This window comes from Mustela lutreola, chromosome 6, assembly GCF_030435805.1.
Source record: "Mustela lutreola isolate mMusLut2 chromosome 6, mMusLut2.pri, whole genome shotgun sequence".
NCBI classification, from domain to species: domain Eukaryota; kingdom Metazoa; phylum Chordata; class Mammalia; order Carnivora; family Mustelidae; genus Mustela; species Mustela lutreola.
This window is the reverse complement of record NC_081295.1, coordinates 41,657,099-41,681,736: the sequence shown is the minus strand read 5'-3', so window position 1 is coordinate 41,681,736 and position 24,638 is coordinate 41,657,099. Positions and strand designations below refer to the sequence as shown.

The 24,638-nt window shown below is 34.3% G+C and overlaps 1 protein-coding gene across 1 annotated transcript in view; it reads right to left on the bottom strand.

Moving 5' to 3' along the window:
* Positions 1-24,638, bottom strand: part of RNGTT (RNA guanylyltransferase and 5'-phosphatase) — a 342,236-nt gene that overhangs the window by 148,589 nt on the left and 169,009 nt on the right. The window contains exon 12 of the mRNA XM_059177113.1: positions 21,501-21,569. Coding sequence (XP_059033096.1) covers positions 21,501-21,569 — 69 coding nt within the window. The remainder of the gene's footprint in view (positions 1-21,500; positions 21,570-24,638) is intronic.

The window sequence follows — 24,638 nt, the reverse complement described above, 5'->3', positions numbered from 1 at the left end:
ACAGAAAGACAAAAACTGTATGACTACACCTACATGAAATATCCAGAATAGGCAAGTTCATAGTGATAAGAGGTATGAGGAGCTAGGGGATGGGGGAAATATAAGTTATTGCTATCTATGCAATTAAAGAGACTATAGGGGAAAAAAATGTTTTAAATGTATTCCGAGAACATAGTAAAAAGAGGAAATACTTCACTTGAGTGAATTAGTAACTGATTATAGAGGAATGATCACTCTAAGCATTGACAGATGGATAATATTCACTTATGTAGACCTCAGCATTAAGTAAACATGGTAAAACATAGGAGTAGAAAAATACAGGATCTACTGAAGAAGAGGCAAGTATAGATATTCAGCAAGGGCATTAAGAATGGTGCCATATTATGAGAAAGATACTCATCAGGAAGGAAAAATTACTAAGAATTCTCTACTACTAGTATTTTTCTTAAATATAAAAGTCATATTGCATTCTAATACATTTTTATAAATCTGAGCAAAACTGCAAAAACCCTAGTCATAGGATTACTTACTTCAAACAGAAATCCACATAATGACAAATTTAGTATTACTTGTTTTACTACAAAGACAAACCACTGGCCTTGAAAGGAAAGATATTATATCTGTAGCAAATTTAAGAATACATGCTATTTCCTCCAAGTCTTATGTTTAAACATGAATGAATATAAAATCAAATATATAATATTTCAGTGGAAATTTCATCCATTTCCTTGCCCTGAAAGATTCATTTAGGTAACATATTTCCTTCGGGATAATAACACATAAATCCCTTTAAACTTAATGAATATAAAGTTTTTTAAATGCTAAAACTGTAAAATTTTCCAGTTGTCAACCCACTAATGAAAACAATCTGATAAAATTTAATCTTTTTTCTAATAAAGCACACCTGACAGAAATATCATAGACCTTTTGGCGAGAGTGGTTGGGTATTGCTACTGAGGGATAAAAAAAAAAGTAAGGAAAGAAAGTAAAGTCAGCACCCCACCTTAACACCATTTACAACCTCTGCCAAGGGAATGTCATCCTTAGAGACAAACCATCAATTTGCTTCCACTCCCTGTTTATTTACAACTATGAGTATGAGACCACTTAAAAACCAATACCAATCTAAGTTATTAAATATAAGAAAGTTTAATGGTGTACAGTTTGAAAATATTTCATAACAGGTAGCTAATGACAAATTCTGAAAAGAATTTTAAATCTATGATATTATTTGTACCATAAACATTAATTATCCTTCAATTCTTCTCTCTGGAAATTAAGACTCCATCTTCAATCTAATGAGAAAACAGCATGTACTAATTCTGTTTTTTCACAGCAATAATTCAGAAATTTAAGTCATTCCTCATCTCATTGCACACCAAACCATTTATTAATTTGAAATACTAGACTTGTTATTATTGGGAATTTCAAAGCACTTTTATGAAAATTAATGAAATTCATAATAGATTTTAGAAAATTATACTTTAAAATACCATAGTTCTCAATTACTGAATGTAAATTCTGTACTGACATAGATTTTATGAGTAAAATGTATTAAAATACTTATTAGAATGTAAATTCTACTCCTGCAAAAAACATGTCTCATTATGTGCCTACAAAACACCTAGTAAAATCCTCAATAAATACTTGATAAATAAAAATAATGAAGTGAAAAAAATTTAAATGTATTATGGAGTATTAATCTCTAGTACATTTGAATGTATTTCTTAAATAGAATAATTTAGATTATAAAATGATTTAAATAAGCAATATTTATGGAAGACTACACATATCAATCACTACCAAAAAAAATCCTTTTTTCATGATCCCCAAAATAATAAAGGCAAAGATATTATATAATACAGACTTAAGGGACTTAGCTTTTAAAATTAGATATTTATGGGTGCCTGGGTGACTCAGTTAAGCCTCTGCCTTCAACTCAGGTCATAATCTCAGGGTCCTGGGATCAAGTCCCCCATTGGGCTCCTTGCTCAGCAGGGAGTCTACTTCTCCCTCTGCCCTTCCCCCTTACTCGTCCTCTCACTCTCTCTCTCTCCCACTTTCCAAAAATAAAATTATTTGAAAAATTTATAAAATCAAATATTTATGAGTTATCAAAACTTAAAATACAGAATCTTGCTGAACTATAAACATGGAAACAAAAACATCCTTTCAAGCTACAATTTTCAGGGTTAATTAGGGAGAAATACATTTTAATTTCATTAAATTCACTAGCATGTATCTAGATAAAAATAATTATCAAAGCTATATTTAACTAATACATATAATACTTAGTGCTACAGAAATAAATCTGGCTTTACCAGGTAAACTGCTCTAAGTAAAAAACAGAGGATAGGTTATGTCTGAAAGCAATTACCAATATAACCTGAGTTATCCATGATCCTCTTAAGGAAAAAATGTAATTAATGCAAATTCAGACAACAGAGTAAGGTATTTGAGAAAGTATTTACCAAATGGGAACAGAATTTGGCTTAGAGATAAAAGATGGCCATATGCCATAAGGAAGTCTCTACAACTTAGAGAGGAAATAAAATGGAGGCATAAGTGATATATTTGATGGATAAAGCAGTGGTTCTCAATAGGGGTGATTTTACCCACTCCCCAGCCCCCACCCCGACCCCCAGTATTTGGCCATGCTGACATTTTTGGTTGTCAACTAGGGAGGGGGAGGGAGTAATGCTGCCATCTAGTGGGTAGAGACCAAAGGTGTTGCTAAACTTAAACACCCCCCCCCCCCCCCCGCAGCTGCTCACAGAAAAGAATTATCCAGCCCCAAATGTTGATGGTACCAAAGCTGAGAAACTCTGATGTAAAGGAAGCTATAGTAACAATAGCAAAAGCGGCAAGATATTTAGTTCTTTTTGCCTCTACTAACTTCATGATTTTAAGCAAGTTCAAAGTGGAGCTTTATCTATTTCCCTTGTAAAAATGCAATTAATAGTATTTTGCTTAAACATGATATCTAAAGCAGAGCTATCTCATACTTTGTAACCCTATGCTCCTCTACCATTCCCACTAGTAAAATGTCAGCAATTATGTTATCATATTCCATCTAGGCCCTATACTGAAACCTGAGACAGAATGCCTTCTTTACAAGGATGGGGGGGGGGGGTCTTTCAGGATCACACCTTGAAGCTAAGAAAGATCCCTGGTCTTACCATAAAATTAGTTTTTTTTTTATTGGCCTAGCATTTAGTTTTAAGGAAAACAGAGAAATCCTAATTGGTATAATTAGGTATAATGCTACAGGACAGAAGAGTAAAACAACTCCAGACTTAGTGCACATTTCACGGAAAAGCAAATAGCAAATATCTGTGGTGCAAAATCGACAAATATAAATACCCTGTATGAAAGATAAGTCATTCATTCAATACTAAGTACCTAGTATGTACCTAGTACCACACTAGCTGGAGAAGACACAAAGTAACAACAGTGAACTCAACCACAATGAGGCTTTTAATCTAATCTGCAAGAGATAATAAAGGTGTTAAAAAAAAAAAAAAAAAAACCTAAAGAAGAGTTGCTAGGGAAGTACAACAAAGACATCAAAATCAGAGGGATGGGGGAAAGGAAGTTTTCCTGAATAAGAAAAATGCATAAAATGAATTTTTTAAAAACAATCAGGTTACAAGATTCTAAGTAATGGGACCAGGAACATAATCTGAATCGAGGGGAAGTTAGTTCAAGTTTTCTGAGACTAAATTGGCTCACTACTCTATGCTGTTCTTGTTGATGTAAAATGGGGGGAAGAACCATTCTCCCAATAAAACTATGTCAAGGCAATCATTTGGTATTCCATTTCTGAAAGGTGACAAAAACTCGGTAGAGACAGTAAGGAGAGGTATCATAGAAAGACTCATAGGAAGAAAATGGAGACTTCCCAGTTCCCAAAAGCTTGCTGACATTTCTCACTTACTTACAAAGTTTTACTGCTACTTCTGGAAATTGAAGTTGTAATTTGAGAGTAAAATTATAAGAGAACTGATTTAGTTTCTTGGTTTACTCAGGTTACTCAAAAACATTCAGATTACTATTTCTACCATCTTATTCACAAGTCTAATTAATTTCTTCTTGCTGTTGTTTTAATATAAAATAACCAATGGCGTACATTTCTAATGAAACAACTTCTGAAAAAACTATTATACAAATTATACAAAGACTTCTGAAACTTTAGATTTAGTTTCTGTATCTAGGCAGTTCCAGAGAATTACAGTGATTTTAAAATTTAATCAATAAGGAAACTAGGATAATGACAGGTTAGGGGTGCCTGGGTGGCTCAGTTGGTTAATAATCTGCCTTCGGCTCAGGTCATGATCCCAGGCTCCTGGGATCAAGCCCCACATTAGGCTCCCTGCTCAACAGAGAACCTACTTCTCCCACTCCCTCTGCTGCTCCCCCTGTTTGTGTGCTCTCTCTCATCTCTCTCTCTAATAAATAAATAAAATCTTTTTTTAAAAAAGGTTAAATAAAAATACTCAGTATCAAGACCAGTTAATAGACCTGAATAAGAATACTAGAAAAATGAGGGGCCAACAACATGTAATAAACTCCCCTTTTTACAGATAAACAAATTGATAACCAGAATGGTTACAACTTGTCCAAAAAAAATTCCCAAATCACAGTAGTACAAAAATCTTCATGCCATTAACATAATAAAATGTATCATTTGTCCAAAAGAAATGATTAAAGGTTGAAAAGTTTGGATTAAACGATGTCAAGAGATGAGATAAGATTATAAAACTGGTCCAAAGGAAACGAATTTTAAGTCAGTGGTTTTCTAATTACTCTAGTTTTGTGGGGAGGGATGAGTGGGAGGAGAAAGCAACTGGCAAGTGGCCTGGATAGTAGGAAAAGAGCTCAGCACCTAAACTTCTTCAGAAGCCAAACCACTTAGTTCATCTCTACTAATGGTGAAAGCCTACTAAGCCAACTATCTAGACCTAACTTTAACATAGGCCTAATCTCCCAATGCACCCTGACCCTACTCTCTGGGCCCACCAGAGAATCTCCCCTACTCCATCAGTCTGCACTCTTTCACCTTATACACTGTAATGTAACGTGCTGCTATGTCAAGTTTCTCCACAGAATGTAAGTGCTTTGTGGGCAGACACACCGCCTTCATTCATTTTTATTATTTCCAAAACTCAGCAGTGTATATGACATATAGTAAGCACCCAACTTATTAGATGAAGGAATGAGCTAATACATTCCACAACTCCAGATTAATTCCCACTTAATATCTAAGATTACTGTCATATGATTTTTAAAAATCCATTAACTTTTCGAGCTAGTAGACTCTCACAGAGTTTCTCCTCTGGTAGACACAAGTTTAAATTAAAGCAGTCTACTGACAGTTGATCAAACTCTAGATACAAATAACACCTGCAGCCTAGTTACTCTATACATCAACCACATTAACCTCCTTCTTACTATTTTGTACTATATATACCACTAGAACAATATTCTGTGCTCCTAACATTGGTATGAAGAATTGATATGATAGATAGTGCTCTCAGTTGGAAGGCAGATAATTTAGTTAAAGAAGGCAATGGAAGTAATTTTGCCCTCTTGTCAATATTTCTGTTTAAGAGAACAACTCAATTTCTTTGTAAATCAATTATTTAATAAATCTGGCTTTAAAATAACTCCAAGAGTTCTACTACAGGCTTATTCTGCTTCATTAAAAACCATCAGAGAAACATTAACATTAAATATTTACCAGAGCTTTAAAAAATTGTGTCATTTGGGGTAAATTTCAACATTGGAATCAATTTTGAATATACATTCTTCAATTTATCTATTCTCTGCCTTTTTTCACTGTTAACTCACTGCATATGACCCACTCCTCTAGAGCTCCAAATACACCTAAGATAAAAACTACTTCCAAATCTTCATCTGTAATCCAGATAAGTGTTTGCTTGGGGCACAGAATGGGACCGGGGGAGGTCTGTCCTGCGCATTGTAGAAGAGTTAGCAGCATCTCTGGCCAGTGCTCACTGACACCAGCACCAACATTTACCCCCTCTCAGCTGTGATAATCAAAAATGTTTCCAGACATTGTCGAATGTCATCTGGCAAATAAAAGGGCCCCAATTGAGAACCACTGTCTAGAGTATGCATTCATTCTTTTTTTCTCCAACAAATATCTACATATCAACTAGTAGGTCTGTGTCAACCTCTACACTAGAGGCCAGAGGGATGAAGGTAATGGGAGGATTTCACACAAATAAGCAATTACAATAGATTGTGAACTACACCAAATGTGTAGTTCAGAACTATGATGGCATGTAATACAGAATACAGCATATAATCAAAAAGATCAAGAGAAGCTTCTCAAAGAAAATAAAATTTAAACAAGAGAGTTATAGGGAAGAAGAATGAATACAAACAGAAATAAGAGAAAGTCCAGTGAATCTCAGGAACCGAGACATTTAGAATGTATACATACAAAACACAGCACCCAATAATCATCCTCTGAGAACCTACAACTTTATAGGTACTAAAAATATCACTGTGGGGCACCTGGGTGGCTCAGTGGGTTAAAGCCTCTACTTTCATCTCAGGTCATGATCCCAGGGTCCTGGGATGGAGTCCCACAACGGACTCTCTGCTCAGCAGGGAGCCTGCTTCCCTCTCCTCTCTCTCTGCCTGCCTCTCTGCCTACTTGTGATCTCTGTCAAATAAATAAATAAAATCTTTAAAAAAATATATCACTGTGAATGAGACAAATATGGTCTCTGCTTTCATGGTATTTATAGTCTAGTTAGGGAAATACGAATTCTTAAAATAACTAAAAAATCACAATATGGTGTTAAATGCTTTGGAGCCAACAAGAGTAGCAGGGCAGAGTCACACTCACCTAGCCAGACCTGGCTTCCCCAAGCAACACCTAATTTAACATTCAAAGGATGAATGCGAGTAATAGAGGAAAGAAGAAAACAATTTGAAGCAGAAAAAAGTAGCTTGTATAAATATGTACTCATTATAGAATATTTCAATTTATAGCTTTTACAAAATGAATTGGTCACTGAAGTCATCACTGAACTTCAACAACAAAATGAAAATCAATTTTTTTTCATTCTTAATTGACAGAATGTATACTTTTTTTTTTTTTTAGATTTTATTTATTTATTTGACAGACAGAGATCACAAGTAGGCAGAGAGACAGAAGGAAGCAGGCTCCCTGCCGAGCAAAGAGCCCAACATGAGGCTCGATCCCAGAACTCTGGGAGTCATGACCTGAGCCGAAGGCAGCGGCTTTAACCCACTGAGCCACCCAGGTGCCCCCAGAATGTGTACTTTAAAATATTTCCTTCTAAAACTCTGAATTGCCTCAAGCATGAGGGATGGGAGATGTCTAAAATAACCTCTATCTTTGTGCTGATCCCAACATGTCCCCAATGCTAATTAGAGTACTAACAAAATACACATTTAAAAACATGGATGGACAAATTCTGAAAAGCAAAGTGCAAAATAATATGCTACCTTTCTTGAAAAGTAGGGTGGGAATAAGAATGTATTAACATATTTGTAATTGTTTATAAATGTATAAAGAAACTACAAAAAGTTAAAAACTAGCAATAGTCAGTAACTGAGGGAGAGATGATATGTGAAAGCAAGAGCTTCTTCTGTGTGTTTTTACTACATATTGGAATTTCAGTATTATCTGGTCAAAAATTAAAAACATACCACTGTCAAATACAATTTTTTAAAAAAATTACCATTAATGTTTCAACACTAAACATACGTTATCAGTAAGAAAGAACTATCCTTAATTCATTGTGTTTAATATTTATCATTTATATGAAAACTGATTTTACACTTTATATATTTACCCTACTGGAATTCACTGATTCATTCATTTTTTAGGAAATCCTTATTTATATTTATTTCTCCTTGCTCTGCTACCAATATATCATCATTAGCCATGTCTTTGGTTGTACAATAACATCTATCTATATCCAACTGAGACTGATTACGAATTATCCATCTTTAGCTGCTTATTTTGTCAATACAATCCAATGGAAATACAGTATTTTATTTATTAAGAAAACTAGAAAAATGATGTTCTTCCTCCTCATACAAAGCAAGCTAAGACTATTTAGCTATGTTCCAAAAGTTGAACAAGGAAAAAAATTTAAAATAAGGTGTATTTTCTTTCTTGGCACTTCACTATTACAATTCTTTGGAAATTATTATATTTTTCAGTAAGAAATAACACATTTGGGGAAAAGATAGAATGACACTTTTCCAGTCTGCCAGGAAACAGAGCCCTTCTTCAAATGAAGACCTATCAAAATATGCAAGCAAATGTCATGGCAACAGAAGCTCTCACCATGGTAACAACATCCCAGCTTCAGAGGAAAACCACTCTAATTCATCATGTACTGCAAGACAAGGCATTAGACTAATTCCAATTTTCATTTTACAATCTATCCATAACATTCAATATATCTGGCAGTAGTAAAGATTTAATAAAAACATTAATATTTCATAAGAAAGCAATATTAAAATCAAAGCTGACTCAATTTATATGCAAACTGATTAATGCCAGGGATATCAAATCAAGCAGACCCACCCTACAGAAAATCAAGATAGTGATAAAGACACAAAAACAATGACATCATAACTGTTTAAGTGTAAATACTCTCAACTCAATATAGAAACAATTAAATGTTTGATATTCACAGGATAGCTGGTAGACAAAGCAAGAAAAGCCTTTTTAAAAAATAAAACAAAGAATATAATTTCAAGATTTTTATTATTACTTCTACGTTGTAATTCATTATATATAATTCTATTTTATTTCAGTATGGATTATTAATGGCACAAAAATTCTTACTTAGAAATATGGGTCTCCAGAAGACAAAAGTAAAATCAAATATGATTTTTTAAAAGATTAGACATTGATCAGTTATTACCACAAATAAAATTTTACTATGCTATATACATCATTAAAATCCTCTTATAAAAGCTAGTAAACAAGTATTATCCACTTTGTAAATTAAAAGATCTAATAGCTGTCAAGTAAAAGATCTACTACCTATATACAAATGCCAATGGTCATTTTAAAATATTCACTTTTAGATGACAAAACACAAAAAATTAGCTATTCAAACTGTCAGGAAAACCATTAAACCAAAATCTTGTATGTAAGAGTCTAATAAAGTCTAACTGGCTTATGGTATAGACTTACAACCAGATGATACAAGTTTGGACCTTAAACATTAAATTTACATAGGCTTACATTAAAATAAACAGCTAATTTTTTCTTTGAAGAAAATACCCATTTTTCCCAAAATATTTAAATATTTTGTCAAATAGAGCTTTCATTTGAAAATTTGAAAAACACTGTGAACAAAGTAATATGTCACCTTTAAATAAAAATTAGTTATTTTTGCATCAACAGCAGAGCATGTGGGGAAACCAAAAGGCAGCATGAATAAAGAAGAGAGTAAACTGCCTTCAAATCTAATTTTGGTCTTCAACTTGAAAGTAAGGGGAAATTTCTAGAGGTAAAGGAAGAAGAGTACTTTGGAAGCAGTATGAAGAAAAGATTGAAGGGAGACAAAGTGAACGTTGCAGGACCACTGAGGATGCCACTGCAGCAGATCACCCAAAAGGAAATGAATGGTTAAATCACTTTAGAGCTGTGGCAGAGGTCACTGAGAGAAAAGGGAGTAACTCAAGAGGTATTTCAGTGATAAAGCAGGAAGAAAGAGCAAGACTTGGACATGGATCAAAAATGACATCTGGATTTCTCATTTAAATAAGCGAAGTAGGAAATGCTGGGAAAGAAAAGATTTTTACAGTTTGTATGTTTGCTTGTTTGTTTGGAGGGTAGAAATGGAGTTTGGCTTTAAAATGTATTGAGTCTTTAGTGTTTCTGAGAAATTTTAAAAAGCAGTATATCAAGGTAGGCGATTAGATAAACAAATATGGAGCTTAAACAGAAATCAAAAGTCTGACTTATAAGACATAACTAAAGTCATGGATGTGGATGAGATTTCTAAGGAGAGAGTAGAGCATGAGAAAGAATGGAGGTCCAGAATTTTAAGCCTTGAGAAAGTCCAAACTTCATGGGCAGTAGAAGACAAAGAGCTTGAATGAGATGGAGAAGAAATGGTTTAAGACTAGAAGAAATTAGGAGCATGTGGTGTCAGACACCAGGAAAGAGAGTATTTTAAAAAACAGTGGACAGAAGTACAGACTATAATAAATGAGAGTAAAAAAATAGTCTGAAAATGATCTTGATTTTGCAGTGAAGAAAGATCATTGGTGACTTTTCAAAAAGAGCAACTGATTCAAACAATATTTACTTAGATAAAGGCCTTTTAAAAATACAATCTTATCTAAAACTACAATAATATGAAAAAGAAAGAAATCAGAGCTGTCATGATGTAAACATAATGCTTACCTCATAACCTATCCCTCCCAGATGATCCTGAGGTAGTTCACTGAAACCCAGAACTCTGGAAATTAGTGTTTTGAAACCACTGGGCTAATATGGAAAGTATCTTTTCAGCTCTGATTTTCTATAATTCTGTAAATGCAATTTACTTTGTTTAAATTGAGGCTTTCATGATAATTAATGATTGCTCTGTGCTTTAGTAATTCAGATACTGTTGCATTCCTTTATAATCACAAAAAAAAAAGCTCTAAATTTTATTTTCCTGAACATACTATTAATTAACTTTGCTTTTCCTTTTTCTTATAGATAATGAAACATAGGACATTAAATAAGATGGTAAGCAAACTTTCTTCTAAGCCAGTGTTTGGTTTTGCCCTCATTAGAATCACCACCTTTATATAGTATCTTTATCACTATTCTTCAAGTATTTTCTCTTTTTTCTTCTTTTTTAGCAGGAGTAATATGTGCTACCTTTTATTCAACACCAATTCACCCACTATAATTAATGTAATGGAGAGAATTAACTTCTTGCTAAGTTGTAAGTAATTAGCACCAAACAAATGCAGGCCTAAGAGTTTTCTCACAAGTAGATACACCAGGAATCCTCTTCATCCTTCACCATTTATTTACCTTTATTTATTTCTGTGGTATCAGAGAATGGATTAGAGGTTAAAAACCAAACTTTGTCTACCCCAACCAAGACTGCCTCTCTACTTTACACAGACTCACTCAGATTGCTAGAACAGTCACTCAGATTGCTAGAACGGTCACTCAATCAGTTCCTTTCTTCACTTATTTGAATTTTCGCGTCAAGGGAGCCAAGGGATGCGATACCACATTGTGAGAAGTTTGGGAGATTTTCTGATAAACACGGTGAATTAAACAGGTGCATTTATATCCACTTTGATATGAAAGCTCACTAAAGCAGGAGTTACAGAAAAGAGGTATCAACAGAAAAGGAAACAGGAGAGAAGACAACAGCCGAAAACAACATGTCAATATATTTCTGAAAGACAGAAAGGAGATGGAGACGTTAGTAGAGCACAGAGCACTGAATACCCCGTGCTTGCAGAGGAGGATATCAATGATAACAATTGATGCTGCAGCCACAGTTCTCCAGAACGGATCAGATCAGATAATGCAGGGAACAGATAATCAAGAAGGTTGCCAAGGTGGGGGAAAGCTGAGGCATGGTACTGAAAACAAGGAGAATGGTTGAAAATCTTTATAAAGAACATTTAAACCTCTAGGTTCCCTCCTCCACCCCAGGCAAAAGGCGGGAGATACCCTTACACTGTGGGAAAACCAAAGGACCAAAGCTCTAGTCCAGAAGATTCCAGTGTAATAGAAGAGTGAAACAATTGTAAAGTTCAGTAAAGCTTACTTACTGAATAGTGGACCCTCACCCCATTATCTTTTCTAATCCAAGAATGCTAATAGCCAAGCAAATGAAAATAAGGAAGAGCCGGGAGCCTTGTCTTTGAAGAGGCTAAAGAATTCCAGAGAAAAGAACTACAGATTCTAACATTTGGATAAATCCCAATTTAAAAATAAAGGGTGAAAAATTTACACATATTTTAACATGATAAAAAATACTGTAAGGTATATCAGGTTACTATACTATAGTACATAAATTTGCCGTAAGTGTCCATCGCTTACCCTGCCTGCACTTAATTATTAAAGCTGAGTTCATGAAAGGCTTTAGATTTCCCCAGAAGAAAAATTTAGAAATGTTGGCAAACGTGACATCAAAAATTGGTTCTTGGTCTGATTAAGGTTCCTAAATTCTCATTCAGAACTTGCTTTCAAAGAAAGCCTAACAAAGGAAGGTAATTCACAAATCACGCAAGGACAGAATCAGAAATTACACTGGGTATTAGGCTCTACAGTTATGAGTCGGAAATACCACACCAAGCTAGGTACCTGTGGCAGATTGCAAAATGGCCCCCAAAGATAATCAGGAAAATCCATCCAAATAGTATAGCATTAATACCATGAATAGAAAATGGTATTGCTTGCCCTAATAAGTAGTCCTAAAATTAGATATGATGAAAATGAATCAGGGATACTAAGTTAGAGTAAATATACTGCCTTTAAATAGTGTAAAACCAGGCCCACACTTAGTTGGTTGAAATAAACAGATTTTCTCTTTATAAACTGAGAGAATAAATAAAAACTGGAATTGAACTAAATTTCTTATTGTGTGATGCAATGTCATTTAATGCTCTGTCTCTGGACCATCTAAAACCACATCTCCCACCACTAGAAGCTACACCTGTCTGTAATCAACTCTGTTCTTACCTCTTTATACTGAAAACTTAAGAGCTGCTGAAAAGGAAAATTAACGTCTTTCCTTTGGATATGCAACAGCAATCAGAAAAAGGCCATTTTATTTGTTGAAGAAAAGGAACTTGATGAAAATAGGTGAGCACAGTGGTTTCAATCCCAAAGAAATAGGTGAAAGAAAAAACTTAAGTATTCCTTCTTTGAAAGCAATAAAGAGAAATCATAAAAGTTATGAATTATTAGAAAATAGATATTAAACTCTGCTTTCTTTAGCAGAATATCATGAATACAACGATTGATGATGTCACTCAAGTTCACCTACCTAACAGAAATTTACATTTTCATTTTTTAAAAGAGGTAGAAAAGCCACAAATCTCTGTGTAGAAACCAAGCATAGCCTCACTTGTGGATTTGGTAAATCAAAAATTTGAAAATGGAATACAGAGGACCCTTGCTATGGTGGTAGCCCAAACTCAGAACACAGTAAATAAGAATAGAAAAATCAGATTGCAATTGCAAAATTAAAATTATAAAATAAAAAAAAAACCAATACTACAAAGTTGCCTATAATGAAATTTTGCATGTAAGCAAGGAAAATGCTCTCCTGAATGGATTCATGCTAAATGGAGCCCATTCTGGAGGGCAGAGTTAATATATTTTACATTCAGAATACACAAACACAATAGAAATACCAAAAAACAAACACACAAACAAAAAACCCACCAAAGAATTAAACAGAATGGGTAGACATGTGACTAAGTACCACAACCTTCTTACAATCAGATGCCAATCTATCTATTAATAGTGAAGTCCCACTAAAGAGTACACTACAAACACTGTGAAAGGTATGCATCTGTGGTAAAAATTAAGACAGAGTTGACTAAGTGTAGTTTTAAGAAATAAAAAACTAGGGGCACCTGGGTGGCTCAGTGGGTTAAGCCACTGCCTTCAGCTCAGGTCACAATCTCAGGGTCCTGGGATCAAGCCCCACATCCAGCTCTCTGCTCAGCAGGGAGCCTGGTTGCCCCTCTCTCTCTCTGCCTGCCTCTCTGCCTACTTGTGATCTGTCTGTCAAATAAATAAATAAAATCTTTAAAAAAAAAAAAAGAAAGAAAAAACTAGATAGAAAATGTTCAAGAGAAATTACAATTAGAAATGAAATACACTAAAATCATTAAAATTTCATGGAAAATGAAAAGAATTAACCAAAGATTAATAATGAGTACAGTATAGTGCTGTGTCATCAATTAAACTTTTATAAAAAATAAGTAGTGAAATTTTTTTAACAATTTTTTTTTAAATTTGATAGAGATCACAAGTAGGCAGTAAGGAAGGCAGAGGGAGAGGGGGGAGCAGGCTCCCTGCTGAGCAGATAGCCCGATGCAGGGCTCAATCCCAGGACCCTGAGATCATGACCTAAGCTGAAGGCAGAGGCTTAACCCACTGAGCCACGCAAGTACCCCTGTGAAATATTTTTTAATAACAAAATGAGTCTTTGTAGATATATGCTAACCTAAAGATCAGAAAGGCTAATAAGAAACTGATAATTTCTACTGATGAACAAAATGTGACCCTTTCAAAGCCATTCCATATACTATGTAATCTTAATAATTTAGCATGCAAAAGTGAAAATTCTATTGAAATATGATGGTTAAGAGGAAATAATTAATAGAAATACAGTCATATAATGTTAGTAATAAACTTCATAACAATTCTATTTTATTTAATGCAACAGTATAAATTTCCTTTTAAGAGATATGTTGTTTTCAGGAAAATAATATAAGAGTTTATTCTCTCTCTTATTAAGAATTATTTACCCAATACATTTTCCCTCATACTGGCAGGAAGAAAGAATTCTTAAGTGTTAATTTATATTCATATACATTGATCCTCATATGATCATTACAGAACTTTAGAGCTAAACTATTACAGCTTGTATATTTTACAGATGAAGAACTGGAGAACCAGAAAGACCAATTCTAACCCACTAGAAAGTCTCTGAGAAGAATATGCAAGTAGCAAAGTTCATATTATTGTTTCATGAAGAACAAGTGTTTGCATTTGGGATTCTGCAAGGAAACAAGTGAGAATTTAAAGAAAGTCAATGAAATTTTTCTTAAAAGAAAAAAAAAAGATTTAGCATAAATTCGATTATACATATGCATGTACAATAAGAAAAATAAAATAGCTATACATGTTCAAAAAGTCTGCCTATATTTCTTTCTGTTGTCTGATTTCCAAGGCTACGACTTCTAAGTACTATGTTAAATAGCACTGGTGAGAGTGGACATCCTTGTCTTGCTCCTGACCTTAAAGGAAAAGCTCTGTTTTTCCTCATTGAGGATGTAGAACCATGGGTTTTTCATATATGGTCTTTGTTACGTTGAGGTATGTTCCCCCATTCCTACTTTGTTGAGGGTTTATATGGTGCATAGATGTTGTATTCTGTCAAGTGCATTTCATCTATTGAAAGGATCATATGATTCTTATCCTTTTACTCAGTAATGTGGTGTTTCACAATGACTCATTTACAACTGCACCAAAAACCATAAGGTACATAGGAATAAACCTAACCAAAGAGGTTAAAGACCTGTACTCTGAAAACTAGAGAAGAACACTTATGAAAGTAACTGAAGATGACACAAAGAAATGGGAAAGCTCCATGCTCATGGATTGGAAGAACAAATATTGTTAAAATGTCTATACTTCCCAAAGCAATCTATACATTTAATGCAAGCCCTACCAAAATACCACCAGCATCTTCCACAGAGTTAGAACAAACAACCCTAAAATTTGTATGGAACCACAAAAGACCCTAAAGAGCCAAAGGAATCTTGAAAAAGAAAAGCAAAGCTGAGGCATCAAGTTGTATTACAAAGTTGTAGTGATCAAGACAGTATGGTAATGGCACAAAAACAGATACATAGGCCAATGTAACTGAACAGAAAACCCAGAAATGGACCCACAACTACATGTTCATCTAATCTTTGACAAAGTAGAAAATAATATCCAATGGAAAAAAGACAGTCATTTCAACAAATGGTGTTAAGAAAACTGGGACAACATGCAGAAGAATGAAAACTGGATCACTTTCTTAAAACTATGCAAAAATAAATTCAAAATAGATTAAAGACAGGGGAGCCTGGGTGGCTCAGTCAGTTGGGCATACAACTCCTGATTTTAGCTCAGGTCATGATCTTAGGATTGTGAGATCTCTCTCTCAAATATATGTACCTTTTTAAAGAATGGATTAAAGACATGTGGGACAGGAAACTTTCAAAATCCTAGAGGAGAACACAGGCAGTAACCTCTTTGACATTGGCCATAGCAACTTCTTACTAGATGTCTCCTGAGGCAAGGGAAACAAAAGCAAAAATGAACTACTGAGATTTCAACAAGATAAAAGCTTTTGCACAACAAAGGAAACAATCAACAAAACTAAATGCAACCTTCAGAATGGAAGAAAATATTTGCAAATGACATATCTTAGTATACAAAATCTATAAAGAATTTATCAAACTCAATATGCAAAAAATAAATAGTCCAGTTAAAAACTGGACAGAAAACATGACTAACCAAAGATGGCTAGCTGACACATGAAAAGATGCTCAGCATCACTACTCATTAGGGAAATACAAATCAAAACTACAGTGAGATATCACCTCACACCTGTCAGAATGGCTAAAATTAAAAACACAGGAAACAACAGGTGTTGGTGAGGATGCAGAGAAACGGTAACCCTCCTACACTATTGGTGGGAATATAAACTGGTGCAGCCATTCTGGAAAACAGTATGGAGGTCCCTCAAAAAGTTGAAAAGTACTCTACAATCCAGCAATTTCACTACTAGTTATCTACCCAAAGGATACAAAAACACTGATTTGAAGGGATACATGCACCCCAATATTTATAGCAGCATTATCCACAGTAGCCAAATTATGGAAACAGTCCAAGCGTCCATTGACTGATGAATGGATAAAGAAGATGTGGTACATATATACTATGGAATATTGCTCAGTCATAAAAAAAGAATGAAATCTTGCCACCTACAATGACCTGGATGGAGCTAGAAAGTATTATGCTAAGCAAAGTAAGTCAGAGAAAGACAAATACTGTATGATTCCACTCATATGTGGAATTTAAGAAACAAAATGAATGAATGTTGTGGGGGAGAGAATGAGAGAGAGAAAGGGACACCAGAAAACAGACTCTAAACTACAGAGAACAAACTGAGGGTTACTGGAAGGGAGGTGGGCAGGGGACAGTATGAATAGATGATGGGGATTAAGATGTGATAAGCACACCCTGTTGTATGTACTAAATTCTATATCTGAAACTAATTTTATACTGTATGTTAATTAGCTACAATTTAAATAAAAACTTGAAGAAAAAAAATGTTTGCCTATATTGGTAAAATATAAAACCAGTCAAATCTGAAAGGCTAGAGGTAAAACCTAATGATATATTTTCATTTCTTTGATGAACATTTTGTAAGACATATTGGGCCAAACACTATCCTAGACACTGGACATATAAAGATAAATAAGAAAGGAAAGTACTAATAACTTTGGAGGAACCCACAGTATTTATAAAGAGACAAAAACATAATCAATATTTACCTTTTGAGGTGGTAGCTACTATCTAGTATAAGAAACAGCAAGGTTATCTTGGGAGATTTTTTTGCTTTGAGAATAATCACTTAAATGATCTATTTTAGTTATAAAAATATTTAGTGATCAAGTAAGAAGTATTCAAGAGAAAAGAGGGAAAAATTTCTTTTTGCTTCACAAAAGCAAAACACCCCCCATAATGCCTATGAAATGGAGAGCAGGGGAAAGATGGAGAATGGACTGGAACCCAAATCTCATCAAGGCCCTAACTGCTGCTTCTTTTCAGTCACAACATTACATCTCTCTTGGTCTGGTGGCCTCAGAATGAGATCAGTCTCCCTCAAAGAATCTGAGAACATTCATGTCAGGGAAGGCAAATGTACAGATTCGTGACCAGGACCTAGACTGTCATGAAAAAGATTTGCTTGCAGACAAAGTTATATATAAGGCTAGAAGTCACTTTGACCAAGCCAATTTAACAGTAATGACAGAGGAATAGTTTTGTGATGTGCATGAATATGTGTGTGTGGCCCAAAGAACTAAAAGAGATTAAGTGCTCATGCCTAAGGTGACAAAGACAAAATCCAGAAACTACTCTTCCCTCTCTTCTATACTCTCAAAGACTACCATCAGACTAACAGAAGTAACTTAGAAATCCCATCTTCAACAACATCAATGTAGAAATGATGGCAGCAAATGCATAAAAGAATATGGTCAATCTAGGAACTCATCAGAATTTCATCTTTCTAGAATCTGATGGCTAGAATCAGGATGCCAAATATGGGATAAGTTTAAAATCTCAGGGCACAATTATAAAAAGGAAAAACCTAGGAAGGAAAAAGTCATCCTTGCAGTATTACATTGCACTGTGATCGTTTCTTCAGAGGTGAGAAGGGGCCAAGCTATCTCATTTAAATAACAAAGAAATATAAACTTTATTTTGTTCCACAAGCTGAGAATTTCCAGGATAAGGACACTGAAGAGAAATCCCAAAGAGAGAAAACTATGCAGCCAGACTACAGAATGAAAGGCTTCAGAGGGAAGGCCTTCAAATAGAAATCAAACTGGATATGTTACTTGATAAATTTGACTGTATTGAAAAAAAAATTTAACAGTTCTTTTAAAAAGTTTAAGGGAAGAAGCAGTGATAATCATAACAAATCAAACATAAAAGGCAATTCCTAACTTCAGGGGAAAAAAGTTTTCTATGAAAATAAAATATTATACAACTTGACTCAGATGTGAACAATATTTATATTAACACAGAAATACAAATACTGAATATTCATTTGACCAAAGATGGGATAAAATTATAATGGGATGACAGAAGGAGAAGGGGTGATGTTGGAGGAGTGAAAGAGCTCAATCCTGTTCTTCAACAGCAGAGAGTAGGCAGATCGTGTATAAAACAGAAAACCAAGGAAGAGCACCATAAACAGATTTTGTAGAAATAGGGAGGGAAAAGAGAAAAAACACACAGCTAAAACAACAGAAAATAATTACCTCCTAGGAGTGGTACTCCAATCCAAGTACAGGGAAAAGTAGAAAAAGAGATTGTCCTATTTTTCAACAGAAGTCATGATATTTTGACTTTTAAAACCATGGGCATGTATTATTATATATTACTTAGAACTTAATATTTTTTCCATAATATTACCTTCTTTATTTTGAATACATATAAAAAGGAAAAAAAAATAAGAAATAAGGTAGCACAGATCCAAAGGGATATTAAAAACTACATATATCATGATTAAGTAGCATTTATGTCAGAATATAAGGATGTTTTTATGATCAGGAAAAAAACCATCTTTGTATGAATAGAAACAAAACTTTCTTAGCATGATAAAAGCTCTCTAAGAGAAATATACCAAAAGCATACTTAATGGAGAAAAATTAGCCACATTCCCTTTGAAGTTGAGAATAAAGTAAGAATGTCTCCCTCTCCTCTACCCAATAAAGTCAATATTTAAACCAGTGCTAGAGGTGTTGGCCAATATGTAAAGTTAGGCAATTATTAGATTCTTGAATCAACAAAACAAATCAATCAACAATGTGGCAGTACATTAGAAGTACCAAATAAAGACACCCCTTATTGTAAAAATGGAAAATACTAAATATCTAGAAATTAGACAATAACAATAAAAACTTACACTCCATTAGAGAACAGAAAAAGACCTGAAAAGAGCAAACCTTATTCACTAAGATGATTTAATCAATTTTCTTCAAATTAAATTCAAAGCAATTCTAATTGAACTCCTAACAAGAATTTTTCAGTAACCTGACTATTTCTGAAATTTCTATGTTGGACCAAACATCCACACGTATTTAAGAAAAGAATAGAGAGACCTGCCATATTAGTTATCAGTTACAAAGCTAGTTAATAACAAGTGTGGTCATTCGAATCAGAACAGACTAGTACACCAGCTGACTCCTTGGACTTCTGTATCACGCCATTTCTCTTACAAATACCAAAACCTCATATACACATGTATATGAACCATGAGTTTAACAAAGTAAAATTTACTGTGATTACTGTTATTTTTAGACTTGATTTCGTTCTAGGAAGATCAGGCTTAGAAAATACTGGAACTCAAAGATCTAACTTCTACCTTCCGAAGATATTTTCTATAATTTCTGTCCCCAGCCTCTTAACTCTCCTCCATCACCTCTTCCCTTGACTACAGAAGAGCTTCTACCTGTTTGGTAAAGGGGTCTGGAAGGAAGACAGAAGTCAATCACGCATCACATTATACCTAAACTTGCATATTAAAGTTCAGTATACTATACATAGTCTTCAAAAATACTAGTTTCCCCCCCTTTTCTCCAGGTACCCAGTTTGATGTCTCTCTTTGCAGCTTCACAGCTAGACCATACCCTAATTTCTAAGGATAGTTACTGAAGGAAAAATGCAGCATATGAGGCAAACTACAGCACATGATGAGGTGTAGTATATGAAATACAGCTCTTTCCTACAGAGCAGTTTTCATACATGAACATGCATTTGAGTCACGTGGAGAGCTTGTTAAAGTTCAAGTTGCTGGACTCCATTCCTAGGGTTTCTGATCAGTAAGTATAGGGAGAGCGGCTTTTGTTTTTAAAAAAAAAAAAAAAAAAAAAAAAGATTTTATTTGTTTGAGAGAGAGCACAGAGCAAGAGAGAGAAAACACAAGCAGGGAGAGGGGCAGAGGGAGAAAGAGACTCCGCATTGAGCAGAGAGCCTGATGTAGGGCTCAATCCCAAGACACTGGGATCATGACCTGAGCTGAACACAAGCACTCAACCAACTGAGCCACCCAGCTGCCCCAGAGGAGCTGCTTTTCTAATAACTTTCTGGGTGGTGGTAATGTTCCGTATTTTGAGAAACAGTGCAATAGAGCACAGGTTGTCAATGAGGGCAATTTTGCTCTCCAGCAGAAAGCAGGCAGTAAATGTATATATTTTTGGTTGTCACAACCCGGAGAGATGAGATCGGGGGAAGAGGTAATACTGGCATTTAGTAAGTCCAGACCAAGGATGCTGCTAAACACCCTATAATACACAGGAAAGCTACTCACAACAAAGAATTATCTGGCAAAAAACATCACTGATGCTAATGTTGAGAAACTATGCTATCAGAGTAAAATGTAACTTACTCCAAATATATGATTTAACCATTCAGTTAGTGCAAGTTCTTCAGTGAGTTTCAGAAATTTGATCTGTAATAGTCAAATAATTATATTTTCTTCAAATATTAAAAATTCTTTTAATTTCACTCATCAATAACAAATTTTAGAAATATTAATATTTAAAGGTATAATGGGCTACAGAAATAAGCATTTATGTAATGTTACTGATAGATTTCTAGTAAAGAAATTAACATGTTTTGTAAGAATTATTAAAAAAAAGAATTATACCAAAAGACCGACTTCCTTGAAAAATAATGACCAATGTTTATTTCTTAAGCTAAGTGAAAAGCAAACAACTGTTCATAATATATATATTTAGTGTAAGTGAAATATAATAAACAATTTATTTAAGGATAGGCAGTGATGTAGCAGTAATCAATGCTAAGTAAATACATCTCAAGAAAACATATTTTATATATATATATATTTTATACTTTGTAAATATGTGTAGACACAAATTTATATACATACAACACACTCAACTGCACGCACGTGCACACAACTTACTCCAATAGGCTGAAAAATAAGTCCATCCATTTCATGGCTGACTTCTTTGGCAAAATTTCCTTCAAGTAACTATAAAATAAATACACATATTTTTAGAAATATAATAATCACTTAAAGAGCATTTTAATTTTTTGCAAATTTTACAAAAATTTCTTAATATATAAGCTTTAAGAACTGAGATACAAAATGGGGAAGGTGATACAGAGAGATCTAGGTTCACATATTGTAATATTTTTTTTTAAATGTATAAAGACTGTCACCCCACAGCAGGCTAGATATCTAGAAAAACAGTCATAACTAAAAACAACCAAAATGATGGATAAAATATGAAAAACATATTTTTTTAAAGATTTTATTGATTTATTTGACAGACAAAGATCAAAGTAGGCAGAGAGGCAGGCAGAGAGGGTGGGGGAAGCAGGCTCCCTGCCAGCAGGGAGCCCAATGCTGGGCTCAATCTCAGGACCCTGAGATCATGACCTGAGCCGAAGGCAGAGGCTTTAACCCATGGAGCCACCTAGATGCCCCAGAAAAACACATTATTAAATGCCTTTCTGAGCCAGCATAAAAGGAAGACAGAGGCCAAAAGCAAAGTGAAAATACAAGATCTGAGAAGCAATAAATACAGGGAATAAAATATAAAACATACACAAAAAAGGAAACCACAGAGAAACTTGCGAGGGATAAATGGAGGAGGGTGGGGGCAGGATGTCTCCCCTGAGAATCTGTAACCTTAAGCAAGCTCAGACGTGAGATCACAGACCAAAAATATATTATCTGTGTCTTTCCCAAACCCACCAGTAGTAGATTTAAAAAAAAAAAAAAATTTGGTCCTACTTTTTGTTTTGTTGTCTTTCTTATATTTTTTCAAGCACAAAAATGTATTATAAGGGATACACAGTATAAACTGTATATAAATACAGTTTTTTTTCAATGTCATTATCTACTAAAGAGTAGGTAGGTATAGCCCCAAAGCTCTCTCATTAGCTCTGGGCAAATAGTTTTAAATGCTTCTTTCAGATTTTTATTGTTTTGAAGTACTGAACATGCATATATTGATGGAACCGCTAAACATTGATTTCTGGATTTTGGAGAGCCAGAGACTGACCAACTTATAGCACAGTCAGGATAGGTTTGGGATTCAAATACATTGTATCCAAAATTTCGGATATGCTGTGTGTAATACATCTTTTTATCACAATCACATCCTCTTAAACCACTTCATCTATAGGGAGATTCTAAAAGCAACAACCAAAATTTTATTTATTTCACATGCAACAAAATCTGTGAGTCTCCTCCCAAACTGTGGCTTCGTCTTCTCTATTACTTCGTTCTTCAAAATCTGTAATTTCTCTAAACTGGGGACAGTTCAGCAAAGAAAAACAAGAGCAAATTCCACTTTCTAACAACTTTAAAACCACTGTGGGTTTGAATATCTAAATTACCTCAAAACTGTCAATCTCCTTAGTCAAATTCATAGGGACAAATTAGGGAGCAGGTGGGGCAAGGGGAGAATAAGGAGTTAGTGTTTAACAGGTATGGAGTTTCATCTGGAAAGATGATAAAAATCTGGACATGGATAATGGTGATGGTTACACAATTTGAACATCTTTAATGCCACTGAACTATATGCTTAACAACAGCTAAAAAGGTAAATTTTATGTATATTCTAACAATTTTTTTAAAGAACTATAGTGCTCATAAAGTTTTCTTTTTTGTTCTTTTTTTTTCTCCCCCTTTTACTAAAACACTAAGAATTCTTGAGTGGGGAATTAAGTGGGGAAGTGGGGAACCAGCAAATTGGGAATCTTACAACCATATTATCCAGAGTCTGGCCAAATGGGCAGAAATTTCAGGACAGTTCTGAGATTCATAGATTTGTCTCCAATGCGCTCAGAGGTTTAAATGACCTACCCAACTGAGAAGGCAATTTGCCGGAATAAAAAATTCTATATGAATTAAAAACACTGATTTCTTATAAATTCCTTTTAAGAGAGGACAAATAAACCCTGAGCATGAAAGAGTCAAAATATCAGCTTACATTCTTGCTGGAAATGTGGAAGGCAATGTTAGATTAAAGCCTTTGTTTCATGTATATGATATATTTATCCTACTGAAAAAAACACTTGAAACTTGTATTCATATTGAGAAGCATAGATATTAAGACCTTCGTGTTCTATTTCAACTTTTTTCAGCTATCCATGAACTAATGAAGGGTAAAGGTTCAAGCAAGACAGAGTATAACCTTAATACTTCTTATACCCTATCTTGCAAGAAAAGGTAACCTGCTAAATTCATAGCACAAAAATCTGCTAAGAAATAATGCCACGAAAACTAAATGCCACATCACCTTTAAAAAAAAAAATTTTTTTTTTTTGTTTTTAAGGAGGCTTCACATCCAACCTGGGGTTTGAACTCATGATCCCAAGATCAAGAGTTGCATGTTCTATCAGCTGAGGCAGTCAGGTGCCCCTAAAAAACTTTTCAAAGATTAAAAGAATTTGTCCTTCTTAATTGTAGGTATACTATGGCAAATAAACAGAGCTTATCCATTCTTAGATTCTCAAATTCATATAATAGATAATCCCTGTATACAAAATACATACACAGTAACAGTACAGAGTTGGTAAGACTCTAAATAATATGATGTTACCTACTGCAGAAATGAAAACAACTTCATTTTTTATTTTACTGTAACTTTTATAAATCAGAAACCTCTTGGGTCAAAATGATAAAGAGTCCTTGTTTTTACTCTTGTTTTACTCCTTGCTGATTACTCCAGACAATATATTTTTTAAAGATTTTATTTATTTATTTATTTGAGAGATATCAAGAGAAACAGCAGGAGAGAGCACAAGCAGGGAGGAGAGGGACAAGCAGACTCCCTGCTAAGCAGGAAGCCCAATGTGGGGCTCAACCCCATGACCCTGAGATCATGACCTGAGTTGAAGGCAGATGCTTAACCCAACAAGCACTCCCTCCTTTTCTTAAGATTTTATTTACAGAGACAGAGAGAGACAGAGATAGCAAAAAAGTCTTTCTTGACTTATTTACAGTGGTACCTATCATACTAAGAACCTATAATAAAGTGCTGTTGTATTTGGTTCTTAACATATACCATTCAAAATATGTAATTCC